We start from the raw sequence: 26,636 nt of genomic DNA, 5'->3' as shown, positions 1-26,636 counted from the left end.
ATATTTCTATATCATATACAGGAGGTGAAAAAGTCTATTATTACTCTGCAGTTTCCAAATATCTCAACTTTTATTCTTCTTTTTGCTTTTTCCTCATACAAAAATATTTTCAAAAAAAATAGAATTTTCTCTTTAATATTTCAACTGAATGCTACACAATTTTCATTAAATTAGAATATACATTATTCTCTTCATATTGACTTTATTCTCATTTTCCAATGCCAAATATTTCCTCTTTGTTTTTGTACATTTTCTTCGTGTAAATATGACTTTGCCATAATATTTTGACTTTATTCTCGTAACATTTCAATTTTGTGCAACAAAATTTTTTTAATTACAACTTTGTTTGCTTCTCATATTTAAAAAAATTTTTTTTGCTTCTCATATTTTACAATTATTTTTTCATAAAGTAACAAAATGTAATTGTCAGAATATTATGACCTGTATTTTGTCCTATAATTTTTGCTGCTGCATAAAAAAATGACATTTTAAAATGCAGCGTGGGCCACCCGTGAGTGAGACTTCACGTTCCCATGAGGTGAAATCTTTTGTGGGAAAATTATATTTGCCCACCATTTGATTGACAAGACCATCACGTTTGGCATGCGATGGTCTCGTCACGCCTCCATAGCCGACTTCAACCTGGGGAAGAGTCGGAGCGCGTTCTCCGTGGTCGCCTCCATCACCTTCTCCACGGACACGCCTTTGATGTGGCTGATGTACTCGGCGGCGATCCGGATGTTCCCCGGCTCGTTTCTCACCTACACATCCACCAGGAGATGAAGAACACGACACAAAGACCCAAAAAATACCCAAATCCTCTCACCTGCTTCTCAGGGCCCAGAGCCGGCGAGTCGGTCTCCAGACACATGCTCTCCAGCGGCAACTGTTTGATCAATTTCTGCTTCTTGGCGGACACAGAAACGCAATCAATCATTAATCCGCAATGACGCTACCTTCCTAAAGTTTGTAATCAACCGACCAAAGCTTGAGCAGCCGTTTGGTTGCAGAAGGAGACCAAGTGAAAGGTGAGCCAACAGTGCCGTTGTTTTGAAATGAATGTTCATTCATTCATTTTCTACCACGTTTCCTCACGAGGGTCGCGGGGCGAGAGGCGGGGCCCACCCTGGACTGGTGGCCAGCCAATCCCAGGGCACATATAGACAAACAACCATTCACACTCACATTCATACCTATGGACAATTTGGAGTGGCTAATTAACCTAGCATGTTTTTGGAATGTGGGAGGAAACCGGAGTACCCGGAGAAAACCCACGCATGCACAGGGAGAACATGCAAACTCCACACAGGGTGGAATTGAACCCTGGTCTCCTAGGTGTGAGGTCTGCGCGCTAACCACTAGTCTGCTGCGCCGCCCGAAATGAATGTTGATTTAAAAAAATAATTTAAAAAAAAATACAAAATTATAAAATAAATAAAAAAATACTTAAACTTAAATTATATTATTATAAATAATTTAAATTATAAATTATATCAGAAAGGCAGGAAGTGAACAAATGTAACAGTTACAGATTGTTTGAATGTTGATTTAAATAAATAATACAAAATTATAAAATAAATTGAAAAAATACTTCAACTTAAATATTATTATAAATTATTATAAATAATTGAAATTATAAATGATATTAGAAAGGCAGGAAGTGAACAAATGTAACAGTTACAGATTGTAAAAAAACCTCCAAGTGGCCAACTGAGGCAAGAAGAACGCAAGACACTTTAAGGCCCGGTGTGTGTGTGTGTGTGTGTGTGTGTGTGTGGACTATGTCAAAATGAATACAAGAAGAAGACTGGCTGGACTCCAAAGGTTTAAAACACACCGCCAGAACCAAAGGCACCACCTCGGAACTAAAAAAATCAGCCCCTGTGTTTGCGGTAAAAGATGAGGAAACAAGATGTCCTCCCACTGGGACTAAAGTGCTGTGATGTGCTAAACAGCAATCGGCTATCGGCGTGTGTGACTGCGACTGAAAGGATCACCAATAGTTACTCAATTCGCTCCCGAGGCATCTAATCTGGCCATTGATTGGCTTATCAAACATTCTTGGTGGCACCGTGAGAGAAACAAAAGTAGACAGATAACACTGGCGGCCAGCAAAGGCACTCCGGGAACCGCTTTTATTTTGTTAACCTTATTTTAGGCTTCAATTCAACTCAAATGACATTTTTCATAAACATGTTTTACATTAACTTTGAATTCTCATTCAGCCTGGAGACCCGACTCCACCGGTTCGATTCCACCCTCGGCCATCTCTGTGTGGAGTTTGCATGTTCTCCCCGTGCATGCGTGGGTTTTCTCCGGGTACTCCGGTTTCCTCCCACATTCCAAAAACATGCTAGGTTAATTAGCCACTCCTAATTGTCCATAGGTATGAATGTGAGTGTGAATGGTTGTTTGTCTATATGTGCCCTGTGATTGGCTGGCCACCAGTCCAGGGTGGACCCCGCCGACCGTCCCGAAGACAGCTGGGATAGGCTCCAGCACCCCCGCAGAAATGAATGAATGAAAAAGTTTCATCTTTAGATTTATAATTTACATTGTTTAAATTTAATCATTTTTTTAATGTAAACTTTTTTAAATTTATTTTTTTTGTTTACATTTGATATAAAGTCAATTATTTGAATGTAATTTAAATGTACTTATATATATATATATATATATATATATATATATATATATATATTATCTTTAATCAACATAATCTTTTTACTTTTAATTTTACATTTTTTCACAATTCATTTAAATCCAGTGGTTGGAATTGAAGTTTGTATTTTTCATTTACATTTAATTATTTACATTTATTTTTAAATTCTTCATTATTTCCAATGTTTACATTTCATTAAAAAAAATTAATGTTTTTAAAAATGTTATTATTGAATATAATTTTGTATTTTTCATTTCCATTGAATGAAAATTCAATTAAAATGTATTTATTTAGTTCACATTAAGTTAAAATTAATTATTTATTTAATGTTTGCATATCAGTTAAATTATATATTTTCTAAATTTAGTTTAGTATACAAGTACTTCATTCCAATGTCTAGTCGTGTTTAAAAACTGTAATTGAAATATCGACGTTTAGACTATGGAGCTAATGACGAGCAGTAAGCGTGTTAGCAAACATACATTAAAGCATGTGTTGCAACAATGAAGATAATCACATGACCCCCCCCCCCCACACACATACCTGTTCACTGCGTATTACAGATGGTGGAATGGAGAAGTAGTATCCGGCCTGTACCGCCTCCATGGCAACCGACGCTTTCCCATCAAAAGCGTGAAGCAGAACTTTTTCAACACCTGGCAAACACCACAACCAACTTGATGTCATGATGATGTCATGATGATGTCATGATGATGTCACATCTCATTTGTACGTACAGTAATACACGACAGCTGGTACCGGAGGATACGTAACAAGTCGTCGTTACCTTGTTCTTTGAGGAGCTGGATGGTGGGTCTTCCTGCTGAGCGGGAGTGGACGTTTCTAGTAAAACATTGACAAATATCGTATGACACACGACGTACAGTTAAGACAACTAGCTAAGTAGAAGAGATGGATACGAGCGTCGAGCGTCGTGGATTTGGATGACAGTTTCAGGAATTGTCGGAAATGGGAATTTCATTCTTTAACATGGTGAGAGGACCATTTTCGGCATTTTAAAAAATAAATGGTTTGAGCACTTCTTCGGGACATTTAGACTTCCAGAGACATTGCGTATCAGGTGTTAGCATGCTAACATTAGCACATTAGCATTGTTAGCATGCTAACATTAGCATACTAGTATTTTAGCCATTTCCATAGGTAGACACTTTATGTTGGGTGTTACCATACTAACATTTTTGAGATTTTTATGAATATGAACTTTGTCCTATCATGATGACATCATGCTATGTGTCACCATTTTTACAAAATAAATAGTCTGAGCATTTGTTCGGGACAATTATACTTCCCGTTCATTGCACTGATCGTTCTAGGTGTTAGCATGCTAACATTAGCATACTAGCATTCTTAATTATTTCCATAGGTAGACATATTTAAGTGCTAGCATACTAACATTAGCACATTAGCATCAGTAGACACTATTATTTAGGAGCTAGCATGCAAACATTAGTAGCATTTTAGCCATTTTTAAAGGTAGACGCTTGATGTTAGGTGTCACCATACTAACATGAGCATACTTGCATTTTTTTAGATTGTTTATGAATATGAACTTGGTCCTATGCTATGTGATACCATTTTTAGCATTTACAAAATAAATGGTCTGAGCACTTCTTCAGGATATTTAGACTTCCCGGTACATTGCACTAACAGCATCATGCTGTTAGAATGCTAACATGAGCATATTTGCATTTTTTTAGATTTTTACAAATATGAACTTGGTTCTATCATGCTAGGTGTTAGCATGTAAGCATTCTTTAAGTCACTGAAACCCTTCCATGGCAAATGAAAATAAATGCAAAATAAATGCATAAATCGCCACCCAAATGAGGATAAGCGGTACAGAAAATTGATGGATGGGGTGCTTCTCTACTTATTGATTTTTGCATTGACTCACAGAGGGAGGTCCAGTTCCTTGGCTAAACGGGACTGACAAACCAGAACCTGCCTTTGACTCTCTTTGTCGGACTGGCTTGTCACATATCTGGGCGTAAAATCCAAGCCAACCTAATAGGAAACATAAACTGTTAGAAATTGTGTTCAATCCGAGGTTCGGAGTGGTGACGTCTGCTACCTCTCCAATAGCCACAAGCTGCTCCCTGTATTTCTCAATGATGGGCAGCGCTGCGTCCACATCCTGCATGGAAGACACACAAAGTACCAGGCTGTAGTACACTAAATCTAAATAATTGCATCCCAACCTGGAGAGAAGCACTTCTGTGCTGCTCGGAGGAAACCTCTTGGACGGGGTGGACTCCCAGGCAGGGGAAGACAAAGCCTGGGAATCTGGCAGGACAAATACAAATATAAATATCATAATCCACATTAAACCACACGGCATGAAGTCAAGCTACCTTTGTGACAAGGCAATGATCTTGTCAAATTCCCCAGCATGTTCTGCCACGGCTAGCAATGCTAGCAGTCCAGCCTGGGAGTACAAACACATTAACAACACTTAAGTAAACACCGCAGCAAGTTGCTGAAAGCGAGATAACTCACCCGTTTGGAGCTCTCGATAACCGTTTCTATGTCCTAAAACACAAAAATTACACTTTATGATGGGTTTGGAGTAATTACTTGAAGTAATTCCTGTATACCTCGTCGAAATCCCCCGCGGAGATGTGACAGTGGCAGTCGATAAAGCCATGCATACTGTGGGCTCAGCTATATACAACTTCCGGGAAGCTGGCCGAATACGCATGCGTCAACCACACACACAAAGCGTTGGATTATTTATAGGAGTCACCCGTGAGGGCGGTGCTCTCAGACGCTGACCAGTCGAAACCACTTCCAGAAATCAAAAGACTGTAAATCAAGCGCACACACATTTCTACGTCATCGCCAACTTCCTTGTTTTAGTTGTTCACGGAAGTGAAGAACGTAAAGTCCCTCGAATATACTTTAATGACGAGTAACTCTCAATGTATCTTTGCGTTAACATCACATAACATGGCGGGCTGGGGCGCGGTGTCTTTCCTCGTCTGCCTGCTGTCCACCCAAGTCTCCACAGCAAAATACCAACCCGACTGGGAGTCCATTGACTCCAGGCCGCTGCCAGATTGGTATGACCAGGCCAAGTTTGGCATCTTCATCCACTGGGGGGTCTTCTCTGTGCCCAGCTTCGGCAGCGAGTGGTTCTGGTGAGACCATTTGGGGAGTGGTTTCATGTGTGTAAAGTGATGTATTGTTCCTGCGTGTAATACATGAGTAAAACTGAAAAGCACATTCTGTCAACACGGCAGTCACGTGATTGAATGTATGCACTTCCTGTGTTGGCATGCAGGTGGTACTGGCAGGGTGAAAAACAAAAGCCGTACGTAGACTTCATGCAGAAGAATTACCCTCCTGACTTTAAGTATCGAGACTTTGCCCCTCGCTTCACCGCAGAGTTCTTTGACGCCAAGGAATGGACGGACATCTTTGCGTCGTCTGGAGCCAAGTACATCGTCCTGACCACCAAGCACCATGAAGGTTTCTGCTGATGTTGTATCCCTGTTCGAAATCCAATCTAACTTGTGTGGGGATCACAGGTTTCACGCTGTGGGGCTCCACAACTTCCTGGAACTGGAATGCGGTGGATGTGGGACCCAAACGGGATCTGGTGGCGGAGGTGGCGAGCGCCCTGCGTGCAGGCAGCGACCTCCGCTTGGGGCTTTACCATTCGCTGTTCGAGTGGTTCAATCCGCTCTTTGAGTCGGACGCCGCCAATAATTTCACCACAAATCTCTTCCCGTCTTTGAAAAGTCTCCCCGAGCTCTACGAGATCGTCTCCAAGTACGAGCCGGATGTGCTGTGGTCCGACGGGGACGGCGACGCGCCGGACAAGTACTGGAACAGCACCGGCTTCCTCGCCTGGCTGTACAACGACAGGTACCGTCTGGTCTACGGTACGACGTTTGGGGGCGGCCATCTTCAGTGACGCTTGTCTTCCAGCCCGGTGCGGGACACCGTGGTGACCAACGACCGTTGGGGTCGCGGCTCCATCTGCACCCACGGCGGCTTCTACACCTGCGCCGACCGCTACCAGCCAGGTCACCTGCTGGCGCACAAGTGGGAAAACTGCATGACCATCGACACCAAGTCATGGGGCTACAGACGCAACGCCCCGCTCAGCGACTACCTCGCCATCGAGCAACTGGTGGCGGTAAAAACGCCGGCGACCTACTCGGTTGGTACAGCTGAACATTCCCTCTGTGTGTGTGTGTGTGTGTGTGTGTGTGTGTGTGTGTCGCAGACGTTGGTGGAGACGGTGTCCTGCGGCGGGAACCTGCTCATGAACGTGGGCCCCACGCTGGAGGGGAGGATCGCCCCAATCTTTGAGGAGCGTCTGCGTCAGATGGGGCGCTGGCTGGGCGTCAACGGCGAGGCCATCTACAACAGCAGCGCCTGGCGGGCTCAGAACGACCGTGTCGCCACCGCCGTCTGGTACGGACACGCCGTTTAACGCTAGTAGTCCATGCCAGTCACTCAAGTACCATGAATGCATTATTAATAAATATTACTTACATCATATTTTGACTTTCATCCCATAATAATATAGCTTTTTCCACAACCTCATTTTTTCAACAATTTTTGTTTGTTACCCATAATATATAATTCATAATATTTCAACTCTGTGCAACTGTAATACAAGTTTATTCTCTAAAAAATACAATTCTTTTCATAGGAAGGTTGCAGCTGCAAAACTACAATATTACAAGAAGAACCAAATTTGACAGCAGAAATAGAAAAAAACAGCTGCAATTTTTGTAATAATTAATCATTTATAATTTTTGGAAAATGAAGTTGTGGAAAAAGTTCAAACATTATTGGATTAAAGTCAGAATATTACCAAAAGAAAAATTACAAGAGGAAATTGACATGAAGTAACATTTCAATAAACAGCATAAATTGCAAAAAAAACAGCTGTAATTTTATGAGAATAACGTCAAAATATTACAGAAAAAAGTAGCAATTTTCTGAAAAAGAACTTGTAATATTGCGTAATTTTTGTTGTATAGTAATATTATAGTAATATTATATGAAAATTACAAAATATGAATTCTTTAATATTTCAACTCTGCAACTATAATACAAGTTTATTCCCAAGGTTGCAGAAAAAGCTACGATATTACAAGAAAAACAACATTTGACAGCAGAAATAGAAAATAACGACAGCTGAGGATGCTGACCACTCGTGATGCTTAATTGGAGCTTTTACCGTATTTGGTGAAAATATATATTTTTGGTTTTATTTTCAAAATGTCACATGTTCTCCAGGTACACGTCCAAACTGACGGAAAAGCTCGTCTTTGCCATTTTCCTGGCGTGGCCCGCTGACGGAGCTTTGATTCTCAGTGAACCAGAGGTCACACCAGGTGACACTCAGGTGAGCTACAATGATGCTTTATTAGCTACACTCACTATTTGAACTCGTGACTTTATTTGCCTCATTGTCTATTATCTTTGTTATTATCTTCCTTTTAAATGACATTTATTGATTAAACATCTCAAAAAGGGTAAAAACGTCTAATGTGTACGTTTGAAATGCAAAACAAAAAAATCAAAAACTAAAGCTACTAAATAAAGCTCCTACACGGCCGCCATGTTAACGTCTTTCCTTCTTTTCCACTAAACAACAAACACACAAAAGGTGGAGCTGTTGGGTCACGGCGCCGTGCAATGGGAACCCATGAGGGACCGTGGACTTCGGGTCCTTCTGCCTCAGCTGTCCTTCAGCCAGATGCCGTGTCAGTGGGCCTGGACCCTCAAGCTGACAGGGGCCGAGTGAAGAAGACTGGAAAACCACAACCTGGCAGATAATGTGGAAAATAAAAAAAACTTCTTTTGGACCTTTTTGTACTGTACTACATGTGAAATGTTTCCAAGGCATGTTATGTTTTATTTTAGTGTTTATTATCTTAGAAATGTCTTGATGTTGGAAATGTGGTTATTGTTTTCTAAATGTTTTTCTCACCATCAAGTCTTATGTATTACGTTTTTTTTCATCTTAAGTGTGTTTAATGTTATAAACACACTTTTTTAATACTTTATAAATGTCTTTTGGACCATCAAGTCTGGCCATGTCATTCTTTATGTTATCAATATTTTTTTTAACATTGTGTTTTATATAATGTCTTTTTTGCATTTTATTTGTGTTAAAATAAAATAAAAAATAATATAAATTTATATTTATAAATGTTATAAAAGCATTGTATTGTCTTTAGATTATAAGGGTTATGAATGTGTTTTATACGACTGAGTCTTGTCATATGTTATTTTAATAGTTTTTATTTTTATTTTTTAAATGCGTTTTGGACCATCAAGGCTTATGTAGGTTTTTTAAGATTTCTTCTTCTTATTCCTATTGTTATTCCTGTTGTATATGTTTATAATTTGTATGGATATTATACGGGTGTTTTATTATTTATAAATGTGTTTGGTCCCATCAAGTCTTACCATGTAATGTTGTACGTGTTATGGAAGTGTTTTTTCAAATAAATAAATGGTCAAATTGTCTAAAACGAGAGTGCTTTTAGCAGCCTCTGGTGGCCATCACTCGTAACTGCACCTTGAGAAGCGTCAGGACGTTTCAGCTCATCTCTCCACCCCGGACCGGGGAAGCGACCCTCGTACCCCCCTTAGCCGCACCACCCCCTCCCCCGTCTGTCATGCGTCCGTCAATTGGGGTTCCAACGAAGGTGTGGGCGTCGTCTAAGGACTGGTAAGCTTCCGCCGCCGCCATCTCATTGTCCTATTTATGGCGTACTGCTTCTTCGCTGTATGAGCCCAATTTAGCCTGGGGGGGGGGGGGGTATGTATGTATGGGATGTGGTGGGGAGAGGTCACCTGAGATGGCGGTTAAGGGGGGGGGGCAACATCTGACTGTTGTGTCTGCTCCCTCCGCTGCACGCGTTTTAAGGTGGGAGGTCCCTGCTCTGCAAATGTTCCATGACATGCAGATGGGGGGGATGGGGGGGTTGAAGGGGGTTTTCGGGTCCATGCCCCCCCCCCCCGATACACACACACACACACACTGGATATCCCCACAGCACAGGCAGGGATGTGCACACGCCAGCTGATCCACAGCACACAAAGAAGCCTTGTGGTGCGTTTAAGGTCGTGCAGTCATGCCGTCATTTGTTTGCTTTCATGCGCAATATTGACACTTCCGGTCTCTGGAGCCGCACTGTCATACCTTGGAAAGGGTTTTACGGCAATGCGGTGCATTGACACGCATTCAAGTCCCATAATAATAATAATAATAATAATGCTAATAATGCTAATAATGTGAATGAGAGCAGCCTGAATGCTGCACTTCACTCCTTCAGCGCTGGTAATTATACATGCGCACCGGAAGCGGGGGAAAAGTGTAAGAGACTTGTGTTGCCATGGCGACAACACAATGGTGTCAAGATTATTTTCAGGTAGCGAGCACGCACGCGGGCGGCGTGCACGTTTAAAGAGACAGGAGCCGAGCCGCTGAATGAAATGACGGATGGGTTGTTGTTGTGTGTCGATGGTGATGTGTGCGTCACATGATCAGGCCCGCCCGGGAGGAAACCCTCGGAGCGGCCATTAATAAACATAACCCCCCCCCCCCCCCCCACACACACACCCTGTTTATTTTGGCCCGGTGTGTGACATTCAAGCTCATGGTAGTTTTTGGGGGGAATGATTGGATGGCGGTCAGCTGCTCCTGTGGGTCAAATGCGGAGCAAGTGCATCATCCCTGGGGGGTTGGGGTGGTTGCGGTTGCGGGTGTTATATTTATAGTCCACGGGTGGTTTGACCTTGACTGCACATGAAGTATCAGCCATTTTAGTGCCCCCCCCCCCAATGCTGCATAATGGAGCTGAGCTGCAGTGCAGTTAGCAGGCTCTATCCACGCTTCGTGATGACTAAGAATAGCGGCCCGCTGCCGAGATTCGCTCTCGACACATTCGCTCGCGGCCTCGCCACCCGAGTCGTCAAAGCTAACGACTGACGTGAGGGCATCACGACACGACTGTTGTTGTCGTCCGTGTCGCCGGCACGCGTTTCAAACACAACGCAAACCCCGGAGGAGGAGACGTTTCCGATGCTAACGCTAAAAACCAAGCTAACGACGCAACAAAGGGCTATTTTGTAGAGCTCATGCTAAATGCTAGAAGGGCTAGCGGTAAGCTAAGTCGAGTTTGAACACATACGGCTGGATGTTAAAAGCTCACAATTTAAAATAATACATCGCTCGTTATTATCGACAGCAAAATATTACAGAAAAAAGTCGCAATTTTGTGAAAAAGAACTTGTAATATTGCGTAATTTTTGTTGTATGGTAATATTACGAAAAACAACCAAGATTATTATTATTATTATTATAATACACATTTTAAAATAATACATCGCCTGTTATTATCAACTCCTATAAGGTTATCGGCACAACACTGGAAGTCCTCGTGAGCATTGGGGAATGTGACCAACCACAGAGGAGTGGGCGTGCCTGCAGGCACAGCTGAATAGGTGCAGATTCTGGAAGATCTGGAAAGCTTTCTGTGCTGGTTATGGTGTGTAGCTGCTCTATAGGAGTCCACAACTCAATACGCCAATCATTTTCTATGCCGCTTATCCTCACTAGCTGTCTTGGGGCGAGAGGCGGGGCCCACCCTGGACTGGTGGCCAGCCAATCCCAGGGCACATATAGACAAACAACCATTCACACTCACATTCATACCTATGGACAATTTGGAGTGGCCAATGAAGCTAACATGCACGTTAGCTTCATTGCCACAAATAGATTGCAGTCCTGTGGGAAACAGCTTTTTAGTCAAAAGTTGTCATTTTCCCGCCCTCCTTCGTGTCGCTGTCTCTTGGAGATGTCGCTGAGCCGTCGGTTTTCCGCCTCCAGAGCAAACGAGCCAACTTAGCATGATGCTATCAATGTAAATGACTCCCACAATCAATGAGGGTTCCCTTGGAGCTGGACCCAGAAGTACACAACATGATACACAAGTACACGGCGTACATACACAGTATGTACTAAGTGGCTCCGGTGCGGCGCTTTGAAGTGGCAGCGCACGCCATTGGCAGGATGAGGCGCAGCTGCGCGTAATCTGCAGCATTGTCCCACTTTTGGCTGCGCTAATGGCGGCCCTCGTCACGACTCGGCGTCCATTCACAAAGCCGCCGACGTCGTGACGGGAAGAGCCGGCTACGAGCAGCCGGTGGGTGTCTCACAAAAGACACTTAACGCAGCTTTCCACCCACTTCCTGCTGCCAGCGCACGCCATCAATGGCGTCCGTGTGCACGCCAAGCATGCGTGCACTTTGAGGGTGTGCTGAAAAAATGCATCTTTTCCATGCTAGCTTATGCTGCTGTTTCCGTTTGTGTTTTGTTTTTTTGGAATGTACCAAAACAGTCCCAGGCTGTGAATGCCCCCCAGGGTGCTGCTGTACTTCCACGTTTTCCACCACAAGGGGCTGTACAAAGTGGCCCGGGGGCCGTTTGAGGCCTGCAGCTGTCATTTTAATGGCCCATGGCACATTCTAAATATATCATTTAGCAAGAAAGCTAAAAGAAATCCAGCAAAAATGGAAAAAGTAGCATTCATTTTACGAGATTGAAGTCAAAATATTCATTCTTTCATTTTCTACCGCTTATCCTCACGAGGGTCGCGGGGGTGCTGGAGCCTATCCCAGCTGTCTTGGGGCGAGAGGCGGGGTACACCCTGGACTGGTGGCCAGCCAATCACAGGGCACATATAGACAAACAACCATTCACACTCACATTCATACCTATGGACAATTTGGAGTGGCTAATTAACCTAGCATGTTTTTGGAATGTGGGAGGAAACCGGAGTACCCGGAGAAAACCCACGCATGCACGGGGAGAACATGCAAACTCCACACAGAGATGGCCCAGGGTGGAATTGAGAGAAACAAAATTTAAAAGGTGCCATTTTATAAGAATAAATTAGTTATAAAAACAATTTTAGTAAGTCCGCCCCTCTGTGACATCACAAAGGAGCAGTTTTACCACGCCCTCTGAAAGCGAGCGCTTTGAGCCATCCCAAACTTCTTCCAGGGCTCACTTCAAAAATGCCCAAACTTGATGATGTGAAACGTTGGCATGGTTTAACACCAGAATCCAACATTTTGACTCCATTTATATTATTATATAATTATATATTATTTTCCACTCCAAAAGTGGAAAAGCGTCACAGGTCCCCTTTAATGGCCTCTAAATTCTCCAGGTTTGGATGTCAGTGAATGATTGGCTGGTTGGTTGTTTGTCTATATGTGCCCTGGGATTGGCTGGCCACCAGTCCAGGGTGGACCCCGCCTCTCGCCCCAAGACGGCTGGGATAGACTCCAGCATACGCCCTGTGGCCACAGCATAGAAGAATAGAAAAATATAGCATAGAAAAATACTAAAGTTGATGCAAATAATACTGCATTTTTTTTTACCGATTTCACAGTTTTTTCCTGAAATATATGATATATAACATCTTAGCATATTTTAACAAAATATCACAAAGTGTATTCTTCCATTTTTCACCGTGCCCCCCCCCAGGGGAAGGTTCGCTGGTGGTTGTCAGCTGACCGGTGAGGATGAATGAAGAGTTTCACAATGGTCTTCATATCTGACACCCCCCCCCCCCCCCCTCCCCGTTGAGAGTGCGAGAGAAGGAGGGAAGGAGGGAAGGAGGGAAGGAGGGAAGGAGGGAAGGAGGGAAGGAGGGAGAGGAAAAGCGCCCTCAAACGTGGGCTGTTGTGTAATCCCTCCCAGGGCCCCTTTGCTATTTTCGTGCCCGTGTCGGCGCGTCACGGTCGGGTATTTTCTCCTGTGACTGGCTCGCATCAATAGAAGCTCCTAAATGTTCCAGCCAGCCTCCTGGCTGAGGGGACGCTCGCCCCGCGCTGCTTTACTGCCCACGGCACGAGGAAGGGAAAAGGCGGGAATGGACGGCGCGGGATGAGGAACGCCACATGTGGGACCGGGGGGGGGGGAGAGAAGGGAAGAGAAGGGGAGAGAAGGGAAGAGAAGGGAAGAGAAGAGCGCTCCAATGTCAGGTTTGTGTGAGGAGGATCGGCGCTTCGGTTGCATGCCTGCCATGTTTATGATGCTTTGCTTGCCCCCCCCCCCCCCCCCCCCCCCCCCCCCCCCCCCCCCCCACGGCACCCACTTCGCCGCTGCCGTGTCGTCGTACATTTGTTGCGCAGGTGCAACACCGTGAGATGCTTTCCCCTTTCCCCTTTGTGGGACGGCTTGCCCCGCATGGACGCTCGTCTCTCGGGATGGGAACCAACCAATGAGGTCAGGGCGACCTTGACAGGGAGCTTCCTCTACCGGCCCCGGGGTATTTGTTACCCCGCTCCCCGACGCCGGTTGTGCCTCCCATCCGAAGCAAACCCAACCAAACCCCCTACCCGAATCCCCCCTGGTGGAAATCTTTGCTTTGTGAAGAGTCACCTTGGGTCCCCATCCTCCTCCTCCTCCTCCTCCTCTCCTACTCCTCCTCTCCTACTCCTCTCCTCCTCCTCTCCTACTCCTCTCCTCCTCCTCTCCTACTCCTCTCCTCCTCCTCTCCTCCTCCTCTCCTACTCCTCTCCTCCTCCTCTCCTACTCCTCTCCATCCAACAAAGAAAGAAGAGCCAGCAGGCTAGAGGGATATAGAGGATATAGCAATAGAAGGAGAGGATGTCCTAATTAGGGGGGGGGGGGGGGGGGCTCAGAGGGTTTGAACCAGATAATCTTACATAACCTCGTTAGGGAGGACACAGCATTTGATACCGAGAGGATGAGGAGGATGAGGAGGATGAGGAGGATGGCGGCGTGCCCTCGGAGAGCCGAGAAGCAATTCCCCGAATTCAGGAGGGGACGGACGGCGGTGGTGCGTTCACTGACGGGTCGGCTGCCGTGAGGGAATACGAGGCGATGCAGTAGAGGCACTTCCGGTTAGCAGGAGGGCATCAAAAATAAACTCTGCACATCAGGGGGGTCCAACTCAATGTGGGGGGGGGGCTGGACCGTTTAACCTGGAATTTTACCCGAATATTACAAGCAGTATTTTTCCTCATAATATGACGAGTAAATTATCCAAACATTGTGACTTTTTCAATTTTTGTCTTTTAATATTTTGACTTTATTTATTTTTTGCCCATTTCTGTTGTTTTTCATTTTCAACAATTTCAACTTTCTTGTATTATTATGTAATATTGTTAAATATTATGAATCTTTTGACATTCATGTAATAGTCTGACCTTATTCCCATAAAATGATAACTTTTTTACCAACATAATCTTCCAAATATTTAAAATCTTGTTTTGTTTGGTTCTCATAATATTACAATTTTTTGATTGATTTCAACATTATTTTCATAAAATGACAACCTTTTTTTTGATTATATTACAATTTTTTCCTCTTTGACTGATTTTTCCAAATTCTATTTGGCAAATGGCCCCCATGCTTCAGTTTGCCCCCCCCCCCCCCCCCCCCGCTTTGCTTTAACTGATCCAATCTTCTCCATCTTCCTGCTTCCTTTGCCTGTTGCTTGCCGCCAACGTTTCCTCTTCCACAGCCTCACTGGCAGAGCTTGCGGCTTCCCAGCATGCCTTGCGGCCCATGTTGGGGAAAACCTTGTAAAAGTTTGGTGCTTAGTGTGTTTAGTATTCTCCGTAGTAGTCGTACCCCGCGTGCGTGTACTTACTTGTTATGTGCTGTGCTGTGCGTCATTTGGTAGCTAGCTGTGGCTAAGCACCCTGATGCTACTGTGGCTAGCGGCTGTTTGGATATCATTTTACATTTTGGCAAATTGTTAGTAGCAGAATAATGTCATTATTTTGTGTTAGTTGGATTTTTTCCCAACAAAACTTGATAAAAGTAATGTTGAATGCTCATTTTTATTTTTATTTTTATTTTTATTTTTATTTTTATTTTTATTTTTATTTTTATTTTTATTTTTATTTTTATTTTTATTTTTATTTTTATTTTTATTTTTATTTTTATTTTTATTTTTATTTTTATTTTTATTTTTATTTTTATTTTTATTTTTATCACGAGCCGGACCTCGTGGTGATGTTATCCAAGGCACTACTGTAGTTGCAAAAGGAAATTTGTCGGAAGAAAAATTGGGCGCCCTGGTTATTCCTCAATATTTTCCATTCCTGTTCCATTCCAAAATGACCACTGCTGGGAATGTTGGAGCTGATAGTCTACAAATTGTCATGGACTTCTGTCCTTTTTTTCAGATGGCCAACCCCTGCGTATGTAAATACTGCCACATCCCAGATATTTATCCCTGAGAATCCCAAAGATCCCAAAGCCAGTGAGGTTGGATTCATGGAGTCACGGGAAACCTCTACGGGAGGTCAGGAGAAAAAATGCACATCGGAGTCCGGCAAGACAAGGAGGAGCCCATCAGCGGAAGCGGAAGGCAAAGTGTGGCACCAAGACGTGAAAGACGCCAGCGGCTCCCACTTAGGATCCGACTCAGGGAAATCAGCCAAATCCGAGGATCTGCACGCTGAAACGGAAGCGTCATCGGCTATAAAAACCACCAGCAGACTCAGAGGCGCGGCGTCATTCGGCGGGGGCGGCTCGGCGTCGCATAGAAAGTCGCCCAATTCACCTGAGCGACAGACTTGCTATTCAGGGATGGAGCAGTCGGACGCCGGCGGTAAGGTGGAGCCAAAACCTCAAAAGGCCGGCAAGTACGTGTGCGACTACTGCGGACGGGCGTGCGCCAAACCCAGCGTCCTGAAGAAACACATCCGCTCACACACCGGAGAACGGCCCTATCCGTGCGTTCCCTGCGGATTCTCTTTCAAAACCAAAAGCAATTTATACAAACACCGAAAATCCCACGCCCACTCCGTCAAAGCCGGAACAACGCCGCTTTCAGAGCACGGCGCTCACAACGTCAACGCGGAGCAGGGATCTTTGGAAGCGGATGGAGAGTTCTCCGACGTGGAGCAAAGCACGGACACGGACGAGGACACCCTCACCGACCCGCTGCTTCTCCTGGATTCTCCGGCGGAAGGATCGGACCACTCCGCCGTGAAAGTACTTAGCCTTATTTCTCAAAAAAAGGCACCCAGCGTGTCCACATCAGGGCAGGATAGTTGGTCCCACGCACCTGAAGGCAACGCCAACGCCGCCGCCGCCGCCGCCGCCGCCGCCAACCATGCCAGTCAGTCTTGCACGATCAAACAAAGACTGGCTCTTCGGTTGTCTGAGAAAAGAAGCAGTGACTCCGAACACAATTTGTCGCTTCCGAGTCAGTCTAGCAAGGGAAGCACAGATTCCGGGTACTTTTCCCGATCGGAAAGCGCAGAGCATCAAAGCGGTCCCCCAAACGCCAACGCTAAATCTTATCAGGAAATCATGTTCGGGAAGTGTTACAGGCCGAGCCCAAAGCAGACGACGACTTACGTGACCTGCAGCGCAGAACCGGGCGACGTCCAGACGGCGAGACGTTCCGAGAAAGGAGTTTCCCGCGTGTTCACCCAGGAAAAGGACAGCGTGGAATACATCAAAATAAACACAAAGTCTTTGATGAGGGACGAGGCTGAAGAAGAAGAGTTGGACGGCGCTTCCGACATGGGGCCGCTCCTCAGGAGCAACTCCATGCCGGCGTCCTCGGCGGTCAGCCTGGCGATGCCTCAGGCGCTCCGGGGCAGCCATTCCTTCGACGAACGGGCGAGCAACGCCGGCATGAGGAGACTCAGGCGCCAAGCCGCTTTTGAGCTCTCCCCCCACGAAGGTCACGGCGATTCCGACAGCAGGATGAGCGACATTAGCGTGGCACCTTCCGGGCCGGAAATGGAAAATCCCACCTCAGCGGCATCCAGCGTGAGTCAGCAGAGGCACGCGATGGAGCTGGCCACCCGGAAGCGCCGGAAAGAAAAGCGGGAGGAGGAGGACTTGCCGCCGCCGTACGGATCTCATCGGGAACAGTGCGAGGAAATGTTTGAGGAGCCGATGAAAGGACGTTCCTCGACCACACAGCTGGAAGTATCAGCGAACCGGGAAGTGTGTGCTCGGAAAACTTTAGGGAACGTTATTTCCGTCATCCAGCACACAAACTCCATCAACAGGCCTCACGCGGAGAAGTGTCACAAGCAGAGACAGGAAGTCTTCTCCTCCCGTCAGCCAATGGAGGAAGCGTACGAGATGGAAAGGTGCGACAGTCGACTGAGGCATTCCTTTCAAACGGGACCCAAACTTGTCCGACAGCCCAACATACAAGTTCCGGAGATAAGAGTCACCGTGGAGCCGGATAGTCCGGAAAAAACTCCGGATGTTCCAGTGAAGGAGCCGGAGAAGCACGTGGAAGAATTTCAGTGGCCTCAGAGAAGTGAAACGTTGGCTCAGTTCCCGCCGGAAAAACTCCCTCCGAAGAAAAAGAGGTTGCGATTGGCCGACATGGAGCACTCCTCCGGGGAGTCCAGTTTCGAGTCGGCTTGTACGAGTCTCTCCCGGAGTCCCAGTCAGGACAGCAACTTATCTTACAGTTCCGCTTTCTCCTTGGACAGGGAGGAGAACTTGAAAGCAGTTTCTCCAGCCAGGCAGGACGACTTGGGAAAGCCGCTGGAGCTCTTAGCCGTGCCGGGAAGCGGCCACTCCTTTTCCGTGCTTCATCAGCGTCAACAGCACGAAATGAGACGTTCCTCCTCGGAGCAGGCGCCTTGTAACTTGCGTAAGGAATTCCCGGAAGTACGAAGCGTATCATTTGACTACGGCAGCCTTTCTCCGACATCCAAAGTTCGATCTCCAGAACTCGGATCTTCCTGCATAGCGAGCAAGGACAAACGGCGAGGGAACTTGGTGCGACAGGAATCGCTTCGCATGGACACGGAAGCCTCGCATGTCACCGCTACCACTTTGCCTATCTTTTCCACTGGGAATACGCTTCCCCAGGCTCCCCATCCCATTCCGGTTAGAATCCAGACTAACGTTCCGAGCTACGGCAGCCTAACGTACACATCGGTATCGCAGATCTTCGACAATCCGTACGAAAGAATTCATACTCTTTTATGCTCGCCGAATCAAAGGTCACGTTCGCCGGGGAACGCCGACTGTCACGGCGGTGTCGAAGCCCTCGATCTGTCCTCGGCTAAGCTGAAGACCGGCATTCCGCTCTCGCTCACTTCCCGAACTATCTCGACGACTAACGCGTCCAGCGGCGGTGCTAGCAAGCGCATGTTGTCGCCTGCTAGCAGCTTGGACGTCTTCATGGAGGTCAAGCAGCAAAAGCGCGTGAAGGAGGAAAGAATGTTCGGGCAAATTGTGGAGGAATTGAGCGCGGTGGAATTGGGTAAATGTCATTTGGGCGAGGAGAAGGCTCAGGGTTGGCGGGATGACTCTCGCAGGTTTGTGACACTCGGCCAAAAGGCGACGGAGGCCAGCGAGCTGCCCATGGATCGCGGCTCGCCTCCTCCGTATTCCACCATGTCCGTGTGCGAAAGGAAGGAAGTTGGCACGGATACGCGGGGGCAGATGGACACGGGGGCACCGCCCACCTGGGAAGGGGAGCATCCAGGAGCGTTAGCGCCGTTTCCAAGCCTTCGCACCACGACGGGTGTGAGCTGGTGCTATCTCAGCTACGCCAAGCCGAGCTGCTCCCACGGCAACGCGCCTTTCCACTCCGTCTACGCCACCTGGTGCGTGAGCGCCCGCAAGCCCGACCCCCCGGAGCTGAGCACCGGCGCCGCCCTGGCCCTGCTGAGGTCCAAACAGAAGGGAGGGAAGGTTATAGACTCCATGGCGGCCATGTGTCAGCCTGGCCACGGGAAACTGGTCTCGTCCCTCATCCTGTGGCGGCAGACTTTTGAACAGGTGAGAAGATCCATGGAGGGCGTTTAAACCCATTCCACACCAAAATCATACCTTCTAAAGCAACGTGTACAGGGAGGCCGCGCGCTGGCCTAGTGGTTAGCGACAGACCTCACCCTCGGCCAGAAGCATAATATCCTAATATGGTTTACGCTTTTTTTTTTTATTATTAGAATGTTTTAAAAATTAATTATTATAAAAAAAATATTATTTTTTTAAAAATTAAAATGTTTTTTAAATATTTTTTTTTTGTTTTTTGTCACGTACCAAAGTACTGGGTGATATGAGCATCCAATGCCATAATGGGTACCATAGTGCGTGTCAATATAGTGATATATATAGCACATCATGACTGGTTCAAGACTCTTGAAGGTTTTCTCCGGGTACTCCGGTTTCCTCCCACATTCCAAAAACATGCTAGGTTAATTAGCCACTCCAAATTGTCCATAGGTATGAATGTGAGTGTGAATGGTTGTTTGTCTATATGTGCCCTGGGATTGGCTGGCCACCAGTCCAGGGTGGACCCCGCCTCTCGCCCGAAGACAGCTGGGATAGGCTCCAGCACCCTCGTGAGGGTGGAATTGAACCCTGGTCTCCTAGCTGTGAGGTCTGCGCGCTAACCACTCATTATCCTTATTTTATTATTATTATTATATTATTATTATTATTATTTTGACTTCATTCTCCTCATATTATAGCTTTATCTACAAACTCATTTTCCAAAAATGTATTTGTTGTTTTTTGTAATATTAGGACTTTTTTCTTGTAAAATAACTTTTGTTTGTTAGATGTTTTTTTTCAATATTTGGACTCTATTCCAGTCAAATTTCTTCCATTTTTGCAGCTGTTGAAAAAAAAGAGTTCCTTCTTCCCGCCACAGCAGCAGTGTCGTTCCTGTTTGCTTGGCGAGCCCGAACAGAGTCACGTTGCATGATGGACAGGCGTCCACTCAGAGCGCTTGTCAACAATCAACAATCTGTGTGCTCATCTCCATCAGCAGAGGAAGCCGGAGCCCAAAGAGTTGGACGCCAACCCCGGGAAGAAGAAAGACGCCGGCCTCCGCCTGAAGGCCGCCAAGGAGGAATGGAAGGAGAGGGAGGCTTCCGCCGCCCAAACGGCGCCGACGCGCGTCAAGATCTTTGAGGGGGGGTGAGTACAAACGCGCACGAGCGAGCACGAGGCGGCACACTCATCAAGATGGCCGCCGCTGCGTTGTCAGGTACAAATCCAACGAGGACTACGTGTACGTCCGAGGTCGCGGGCGAGGGAAGTACCTATGCGAGGAGTGCGGCATCCGCTGCAAGAAGCCCAGCATGCTGAAGAAACACATCCGGACCCACACCGACGTCAGGCCGTACATCTGCAAGGTCTGCAACTTCGCTTTTAAAACCAAAGGTGAGCATTCCCGCTTTCGGACCGCCAACGTGTCATATTTGCACTTTATTCCCAAACGCAACCTGCTTTTCCAAAAATGATAACTTTATTACGTTTAGTGTGTTTCTCGGAATACTGTATTAAGAATAAAATAATAAACATATGTATTTTTTTAATATCTCATCTCTATTCTACTCCAATCACATCATTTTCTCTCATAATATTCCTGTAAATTTCCAACTTTTTTCCTTGTTAGAATATAGTTTTTTTCCTTTAATATTTTGACTTTATCCTTGTAAAATGACAGCTTTTTTTTTTTACATTTCTACTGTTCTTTTTCTTAAGATTTTCACTATTTCAACGTTGCGTATTTTTTACCTCACAATTATGGCTTTATTCCCATAATTTTATTACTTTTTCCAAAAATGTTCAAAAATGACAACTTCATTTGTTGCTATGTTTGTTTCTCATAATATTTATTAATTTAAAGAAAACTTTTCTTTATTATTTCAGCTTTATATTACTAAAATTTATGACTAAAATTTATTTATTTTATATTCTTTATTATTGAAATTATTCCAAATTATTCCATATTTTTCCATTGCTGCTGTTATTGTTTTTTTGTTTAATTCAATGGATTTATTATGTATTTATGTACCATTATGTTACTTTATGTTCAACTTTATGTTACTAAAATGACATTATTTGTTAAAAATAAATAATTAAATAAAAAAATGAATTAAATTTTTTTCTGTCAATATTTGTACTTTTTCTTTTTTTTATTTGGTAAAATGACTGCAGATATTTTGCATTGTTGCTTTTCCGTTGCCGAGCGTGTCCTTTTCTTGGTTTTTGTGCAGGAAACCTGACCAAGCACATGAAGTCCAAGGCTCATATGAAGAAGTGTCTGGAATTGGGCGTGTCGTTGACCATGGACGAGACGGAGATCCAGGAGCATGGTAGGAAGACCCGCAAAGGTTCTGGTCGCCATTTTGGCCAGAAAACACACAAACAGCGGTGACCTCACTTTCTGTTTTTAATCCACGCCCTCATGAATCAAATCAACATTCTAAATCAACTTAAAGTTATGACTTTACATTAACAGTATTTATTATTATTATTTATTTATTTTTAAATATATATATACTCAATTCTCCTAATATTTTTAATTTAATCGCCTAATGTTTTAACATAAAATTATGACTTTTCTTTCTTTTCGGATCATTTTAAAAATGATCATTAGGACTTTATAATATTTAGAATTTATTGACTTTTTCTTAATATTATGACTTTACTTTCCCAGTATTCATTATTCAGTATTTCCCAGTATATCAACTCATTTTCAAAATTCATATTGTTATGACACTATTGTCCTAATATTTAGAATGAATTCTAGTAAAAGCAGATATTACAGTCACTCCAATTTCTCTCTGTAATATTCACTTATTTGAATACACCGCTTTACCCCCTGTTGTTGTTTTTTTTTATATAAGATGACTTATACTTTTTTGGATTGTTATTATTAGGACTCAATTCTCCAAATATTTGAGATTTCTTGTTGTAAAATTCTGATTTTTGATTATATGTTTTTTTAAATGAATATTATGACTTTATTTTTCTAATATTTCAACTTTCCTGTCATAAAATGACGATCTGTATTCTTCGTAAAAGTGAAAATATGTTTGTGATGTTGCTGTGACCTTATTCTCATATTTACAATTTATTCTGACTTTTTGGCGGTAAGACTGTAACATTATTAATATTCTGACTTAAGGCTCATAAAATGAGGACACGGACCACAAATGGCCTCGGGGCCGCACTTTAGACACCCCCGCTATAGGTTAAGTAAGAGGTTGATCCAAGATGGCTGAATCCACAGGCGAGCATCCATGCATACTTTAGTTCCAGTGATGATGCATTCAAGCACACTACGTAAAGCAGGCTGAGCTCTGAGCGTTGGACCAAAGGCTTAAGTCACTTCCATTTGGGGTGGGGAAAGCGAGGGTCCACCGTGGATGTGAGAACTTATGGAATTCTTGTCTTTTAAAGCGGACGACGTGCCGCAAGAATCCAAGGCAGAGTTTGCGCTTCCGACCAAGCACCAGTTCTCCGATGCCGAAGACTCGGACGGCATGGACGAAGACGTGGATGAGATGGACGAAGACGACGACGACGACGACGACTACGAGGGCGCTTCCACTCCGAAGCCGCGCTCCAGAAGCACGAGTCCACAACCGTGCGGCGGCACGGCGTCACCGGTCACGGCCAACGCCGCCGTCCACGGCTCCTCGGGGCCGGGCGTGGACGTCCGCCACCGAGCCCCGGGCAGGTGGGCGGGCTCGGAGCAGAGAGACAAGCCTGTGGAGGACGACACCCTGAGCGTTCTGTCCCCCCCGGATCAGGCCAGCTTCCTCTTTGATCCGTACTCGTCCTGCCTCCTCTCTCCCGGATGGGAGTCCCCCATTAGGGAGCCCTCCCCCTCACGTCTGCGCTACCCGTCACCGAGGAGGGAACTCTCCCCGCGAGGTCGCTCGTCCCCGCGGAGGCCGGGCTCGCCCAATTTCTCGCCCATCCAGCACCTTTCTCCCGTGACCGTGGAGAGACCCACTTCCCCTGGAGCCGAGCTGACCGGGAAGCGGGAGTCGGCGGTTGGAGGCAGGCACAGAGTCGTGCTAAGAGCCGTGTCGCCCCGGAGGGGGTCCCATCAACACCGAGGCGTGGGCGACAAGAGCCGACAGCACGCCAAAATGGACGTGGCTCCGCCGCAGGGAGTCTTTCAAATGGAACCAGTACGTAACTTTTTTCACCAACTTTCCCAAATCAGAGGCACAGATGATTGACGATCAGGAATGATCAAGTACTTCGCTACGAGGTGCATTATTTAAAAAAAACAAACAAAAACTTAAACTGTATTATGGAAAGCAGGAAGTGAACAAATCTAAGAGTTACTGATTGCTTTGCTTCTTCCTACTCCTTTTGGACATGTGGAACTGGGAACTGATTATGGGATGCACTCAATTGGAATCTGATGCATGTTCAAATGAAATAAAACCATTACCATTAGCATTACCATTAGCATTAGCATTACCATTAGCATTAGCATTACCATTAGCATTAGCATTACCATTACCATTAGCATTACCATTACCATTACCATTACCATTACCATTACCATTAGCATTACCATTACCATTGCCATTGCCATTTCCATTAGCATTACCATTACCATTACCATTAGCATTAGCATTAGCATTACCATTAGCATTAGCATTACCATTAGCATTACCATTACCATTTCCATTACCATTACCATTTCCATTACCATTAGCATTACCATTAGCATTACCATTACCATTACCATTACCATTAGCATTACCATTACCATTGCCATTGCCATTGCCATTACCATTACGATTACCATTAGCATTAGCATTACCATTACCATTACCATTAGCATTAGCATTACCATTACCATTAGCATTAGCATTAGCATTAGCATTACCATTAGCATTAGCATTACCATTACCATTGCCATGATTGCTCATGTTTGTCCTTGTGGTGTTTCTTTAAGGATCAGAGGAGCGTCTCCGCCTCCGGTTTTCCCGGTGGTTCCCATCAGAACATCCTGAGCCACCTCCCTCTTCACTCGCAGCAGCCGGCTCTCAGCTTGCTCCCGGTTTTTCCGGTGGGAAGACTTCGGCCGTCCCCGTCTCCTCCGGCCTCCGACGTCGCCTTGTCCTCAGTGTCAGGACCCCCGAGTGTGGAAGGATCCGCCCACGGGCCCACGGAAACGGGTGAGGAGGACCTCGGCGTGCAGGAGGGGAGCTTCAGGGAGGAAGGACAGGAAGAGAATGTCCAAACGTGCTTGAAAGCCATCGCCTCTTTGAAGATCAACACCGAGGACCCTCATTAGAGCCCCCCCAGTTCAACTCCCACGTGGGGTGGGCGTCTCGGGTGCAGGTGCAATACAGGAAGAGATATATCGCTAATATGCCTTTATTTGACATCGCATACGATTGCACATCAATTCTATTTCTAGATTGTCTATACTCTCCTTTTAGGTGCATACAAACCGTGTATTTGAACCTCTGTGTACTTTGAGAATAGACTGTTGTTTCATGTACTTATATCGAGGTGTGATGCAGTAGTGCAGTAACCATTTCTATAAAAAACTAAAGAAAACAATAACAATAATAATAATAATAATAATGCATTAAAAAGGGTGCGTAGAGAGACGAGAGACGAGCAGTTGGAGCGACGAAGGTCTGTGCCTTTATTTTGCTTTTGGTTGAAGAAGGTCAAAGGTCAAAAACGGGACGGACGCCGCTAGATTTATGGTGAAACATGAAATATCTTTTGAAGAAAAAAAAACCAACCATTTGTTTTTCTTAATGTTGTGGTTTTTATCTTGCATGGGATTTGCTATTGCACAAAAACACAGGAAGTCAACATGTCCTTACGATACTGTAAGATGTATTTCTATTAGAACGTAAGCACTTATTGATACTGATAAATATTTGACTACGATTTCTATATGCTGTTATTATGATACGTATTATTATTATTATGATTATGCAGCAGTGATGCCGTTATGCAGTCAGCCCGGCCGCGCTGGTGTTGCTTTTGATATCACGTCTTTGCTGTCCTATACAGACCATGGCGACTATTTAGCGCTTTACCCACGATGCACTTTGTTCCGTTGACGTTTGGCGGCGGGAAATGAAGGCGATAGTCAAACATTCCACTTTTTTTTTTCAAATGAATACGCGTCATGGTGTGAAATTCACGCGCGTATCGGACGAGGAAGGAAAACGTGACAAGGAATTGGGCCGGGGGTGTCCAAAGTGCAGCCCCGAGCTCCTTTTATTGACAAGACAAACAAAAACTAACTGGAAAGATTGAAAACAATGCAGTCATTTTACAAAAATAAAGTTGAAAAGAAAATAAACTCCTGATATTTAATGGCAGAAAGTTTAAATATTAAAGACAAAAAGATGAAATCTAAGCCAAAAACTAAAACTCCAAAGTCATTTTTTTTTACAGTAATAAAATCTAAATATTAAGAGGAAAAAAGTCACAGTTCTACAAAAATGAACTCGGAAAAAATGTACTTGATCTTTTTAAAGTGGTATTATTATGAGAAACAAAACTAAATAAAGTTGTCATTTTTGGAAAATGAGGTTAGGCGAAAAAAAAAAAGATAAATATACGTATTTATGAATAACTATAATTATTAAAAACTAATGTTAGGATAATAGGTAAATTTGTAAATATTATGGGAATTAAGGCCATAATTATGAGAATAAGATTGACCAAAAAATAATAAAATAAAGAAATAAAATAATTTAACAAAATTTTGAATTTTAAATGACATTTTTTAAAATGATGAAGCAAAATAATAATCATTTTGGTAGCATAAAGTTGAAATATTAAAGAAACTCACTTTACTCACAATAAGGTACATAAAAGTACAGTAGTAGTAAGTAATACAGAGTGTAAGTTGTTAGCATACAGTATTTAGTATCTGGATGTGTCGCTCCCACTTGTCAGTACGCTACGTAGCTCGGCTGGATATTGGACCCCCCCCCCGTTTGCCCGGAGGTTGATATTTTTCAAAAGGCATATTTTTCTACGCATTTTGGCTTCCGGTTCACACGCAAACGTCCTCACCAAGCAAGACTCATCCGACATGTGCGACATGTTTGCTACTTTTGAAGCTTATTTAACAAGTGGGCGGGACTTCCTGAAAGTCAACATTTCATGGAAGCGTGTGCTGACCTTGAAGAC

General features: G+C 44.6%; 3 protein-coding genes across 10 annotated transcripts; 2 read left to right on the top strand and 1 right to left on the bottom strand.

Annotated features, from left to right (window-relative positions):
- Positions 1-51: 51 nt before the first annotated feature.
- On the bottom strand, positions 52-5,375 carry LOC131106711 (putative deoxyribonuclease TATDN3). Of its 5 annotated transcripts, none has more exons than XM_058056035.1 (10): positions 5,278-5,375; positions 5,180-5,212; positions 5,035-5,108; positions 4,882-4,966; positions 4,755-4,817; positions 4,578-4,687; positions 3,450-3,505; positions 3,206-3,318; positions 827-907; positions 52-761 (listed from the first exon to the last, which is right to left on the bottom strand). In XM_058056035.1, exons 1-10 carry the CDS (start codon positions 5,329-5,331, stop codon positions 618-620), a joined length of 813 nt encoding a protein of 270 aa, XP_057912018.1. In that variant the 5' UTR covers positions 5,332-5,375; the 3' UTR covers positions 52-617. The 5 variants fall into 5 exon arrangements, with proteins under 5 accessions (XP_057912018.1, XP_057912019.1, XP_057912020.1 ...); XM_058056036.1 differs by having other exon boundaries at positions 827-904; XM_058056037.1 differs by having other exon boundaries at positions 827-901.
- A 134-nt stretch (positions 5,376-5,509) lies between these two features.
- On the top strand, positions 5,510-8,730 carry fuca2 (alpha-L-fucosidase 2). 2 transcript variants are annotated; one of them, XM_058057333.1, is made up of 7 exons: positions 5,510-5,820; positions 5,964-6,151; positions 6,211-6,550; positions 6,614-6,824; positions 6,915-7,105; positions 7,940-8,048; positions 8,313-8,730. In XM_058057333.1, the coding sequence occupies exons 1-7, from the start codon at positions 5,585-5,587 to the stop codon at positions 8,448-8,450; spliced, it is 1,413 nt and encodes a 470-aa protein (XP_057913316.1). In that variant the 5' UTR covers positions 5,510-5,584; the 3' UTR covers positions 8,451-8,730. The 2 variants fall into 2 exon arrangements, with proteins under 2 accessions (XP_057913316.1, XP_057913315.1); XM_058057332.1 differs by having other exon boundaries at positions 6,614-7,105.
- Positions 8,731-9,230: 500 nt separating this feature from the next.
- On the top strand, positions 9,231-26,031 carry hivep2b (HIVEP zinc finger 2b). 3 transcript variants are annotated; one of them, XM_058057331.1, is made up of 7 exons: positions 9,231-9,383; positions 15,890-19,478; positions 20,473-20,624; positions 20,695-20,870; positions 21,710-21,808; positions 22,899-23,638; positions 24,421-26,031. In XM_058057331.1, the coding sequence occupies exons 2-7, from the start codon at positions 15,981-15,983 to the stop codon at positions 24,760-24,762; spliced, it is 5,007 nt and encodes a 1,668-aa protein (XP_057913314.1). In that variant the 5' UTR covers positions 9,231-9,383; positions 15,890-15,980; the 3' UTR covers positions 24,763-26,031. The 3 variants fall into 3 exon arrangements, with proteins under 3 accessions (XP_057913314.1, XP_057913313.1, XP_057913312.1); XM_058057330.1 differs by lacking the exon at positions 9,231-9,383 and adding an exon at positions 13,435-13,711 and having other exon boundaries at positions 20,476-20,624; XM_058057329.1 differs by lacking the exon at positions 9,231-9,383 and adding an exon at positions 13,436-13,711.
- Positions 26,032-26,636: the final 605 nt, after the last annotated feature.

This window comes from Doryrhamphus excisus, chromosome 19 (assembly GCF_030265055.1).
Source record: "Doryrhamphus excisus isolate RoL2022-K1 chromosome 19, RoL_Dexc_1.0, whole genome shotgun sequence".
NCBI classification, from domain to species: domain Eukaryota; kingdom Metazoa; phylum Chordata; class Actinopteri; order Syngnathiformes; family Syngnathidae; genus Doryrhamphus; species Doryrhamphus excisus.
Note: the sequence above shows the minus strand (reverse complement) of the source record. Positions and strands in the feature narration are given on the sequence as shown.

Bases quoted from the DNA above. Each gene is read 5' to 3' on its own strand.
- hivep2b (XM_058057329.1), top strand. From the start codon at position 13,614: ATGAGGAACGCCACATGTGGGACCGGGGGGGGGGGAGAGAAGGGAAGA. The intron at 20,625-20,694 runs GTGAGTACAAAC...CTGCGTTGTCAG, and splicing joins GTCAAGATCTTTGAGGGGGG to GTACAAATCCAACGAGGACT. The intron at 20,871-21,709 runs GTGAGCATTCCC...GTTTTTGTGCAG, and splicing joins CTTCGCTTTTAAAACCAAAG to GAAACCTGACCAAGCACATG.
- fuca2 (XM_058057332.1), top strand. From the start codon at position 5,585: ATGACGAGTAACTCTCAATGTATCTTTGCGTTAACATCACATAACATG. The intron at 6,551-6,613 runs GTACCGTCTGGT...CTTGTCTTCCAG, and splicing joins GCCTGGCTGTACAACGACAG to CCCGGTGCGGGACACCGTGG. The intron at 8,049-8,312 runs GTGAGCTACAAT...AACACACAAAAG, and splicing joins TCACACCAGGTGACACTCAG to GTGGAGCTGTTGGGTCACGG.
- LOC131106711 (XM_058056035.1), bottom strand. From the start codon at position 5,331: ATGCATGGCTTTATCGACTGCCACTGTCACATCTCCGCGGGGGATTTC. The intron at 4,967-5,034 runs GTAGCTTGACTT...TTGTCCTGCCAG, and splicing joins ATCATTGCCTTGTCACAAAG to ATTCCCAGGCTTTGTCTTCC. The intron at 3,506-4,577 runs GTGAGTCAATGC...ATGTTTTACTAG, and splicing joins AAGGAACTGGACCTCCCTCT to AAACGTCCACTCCCGCTCAG.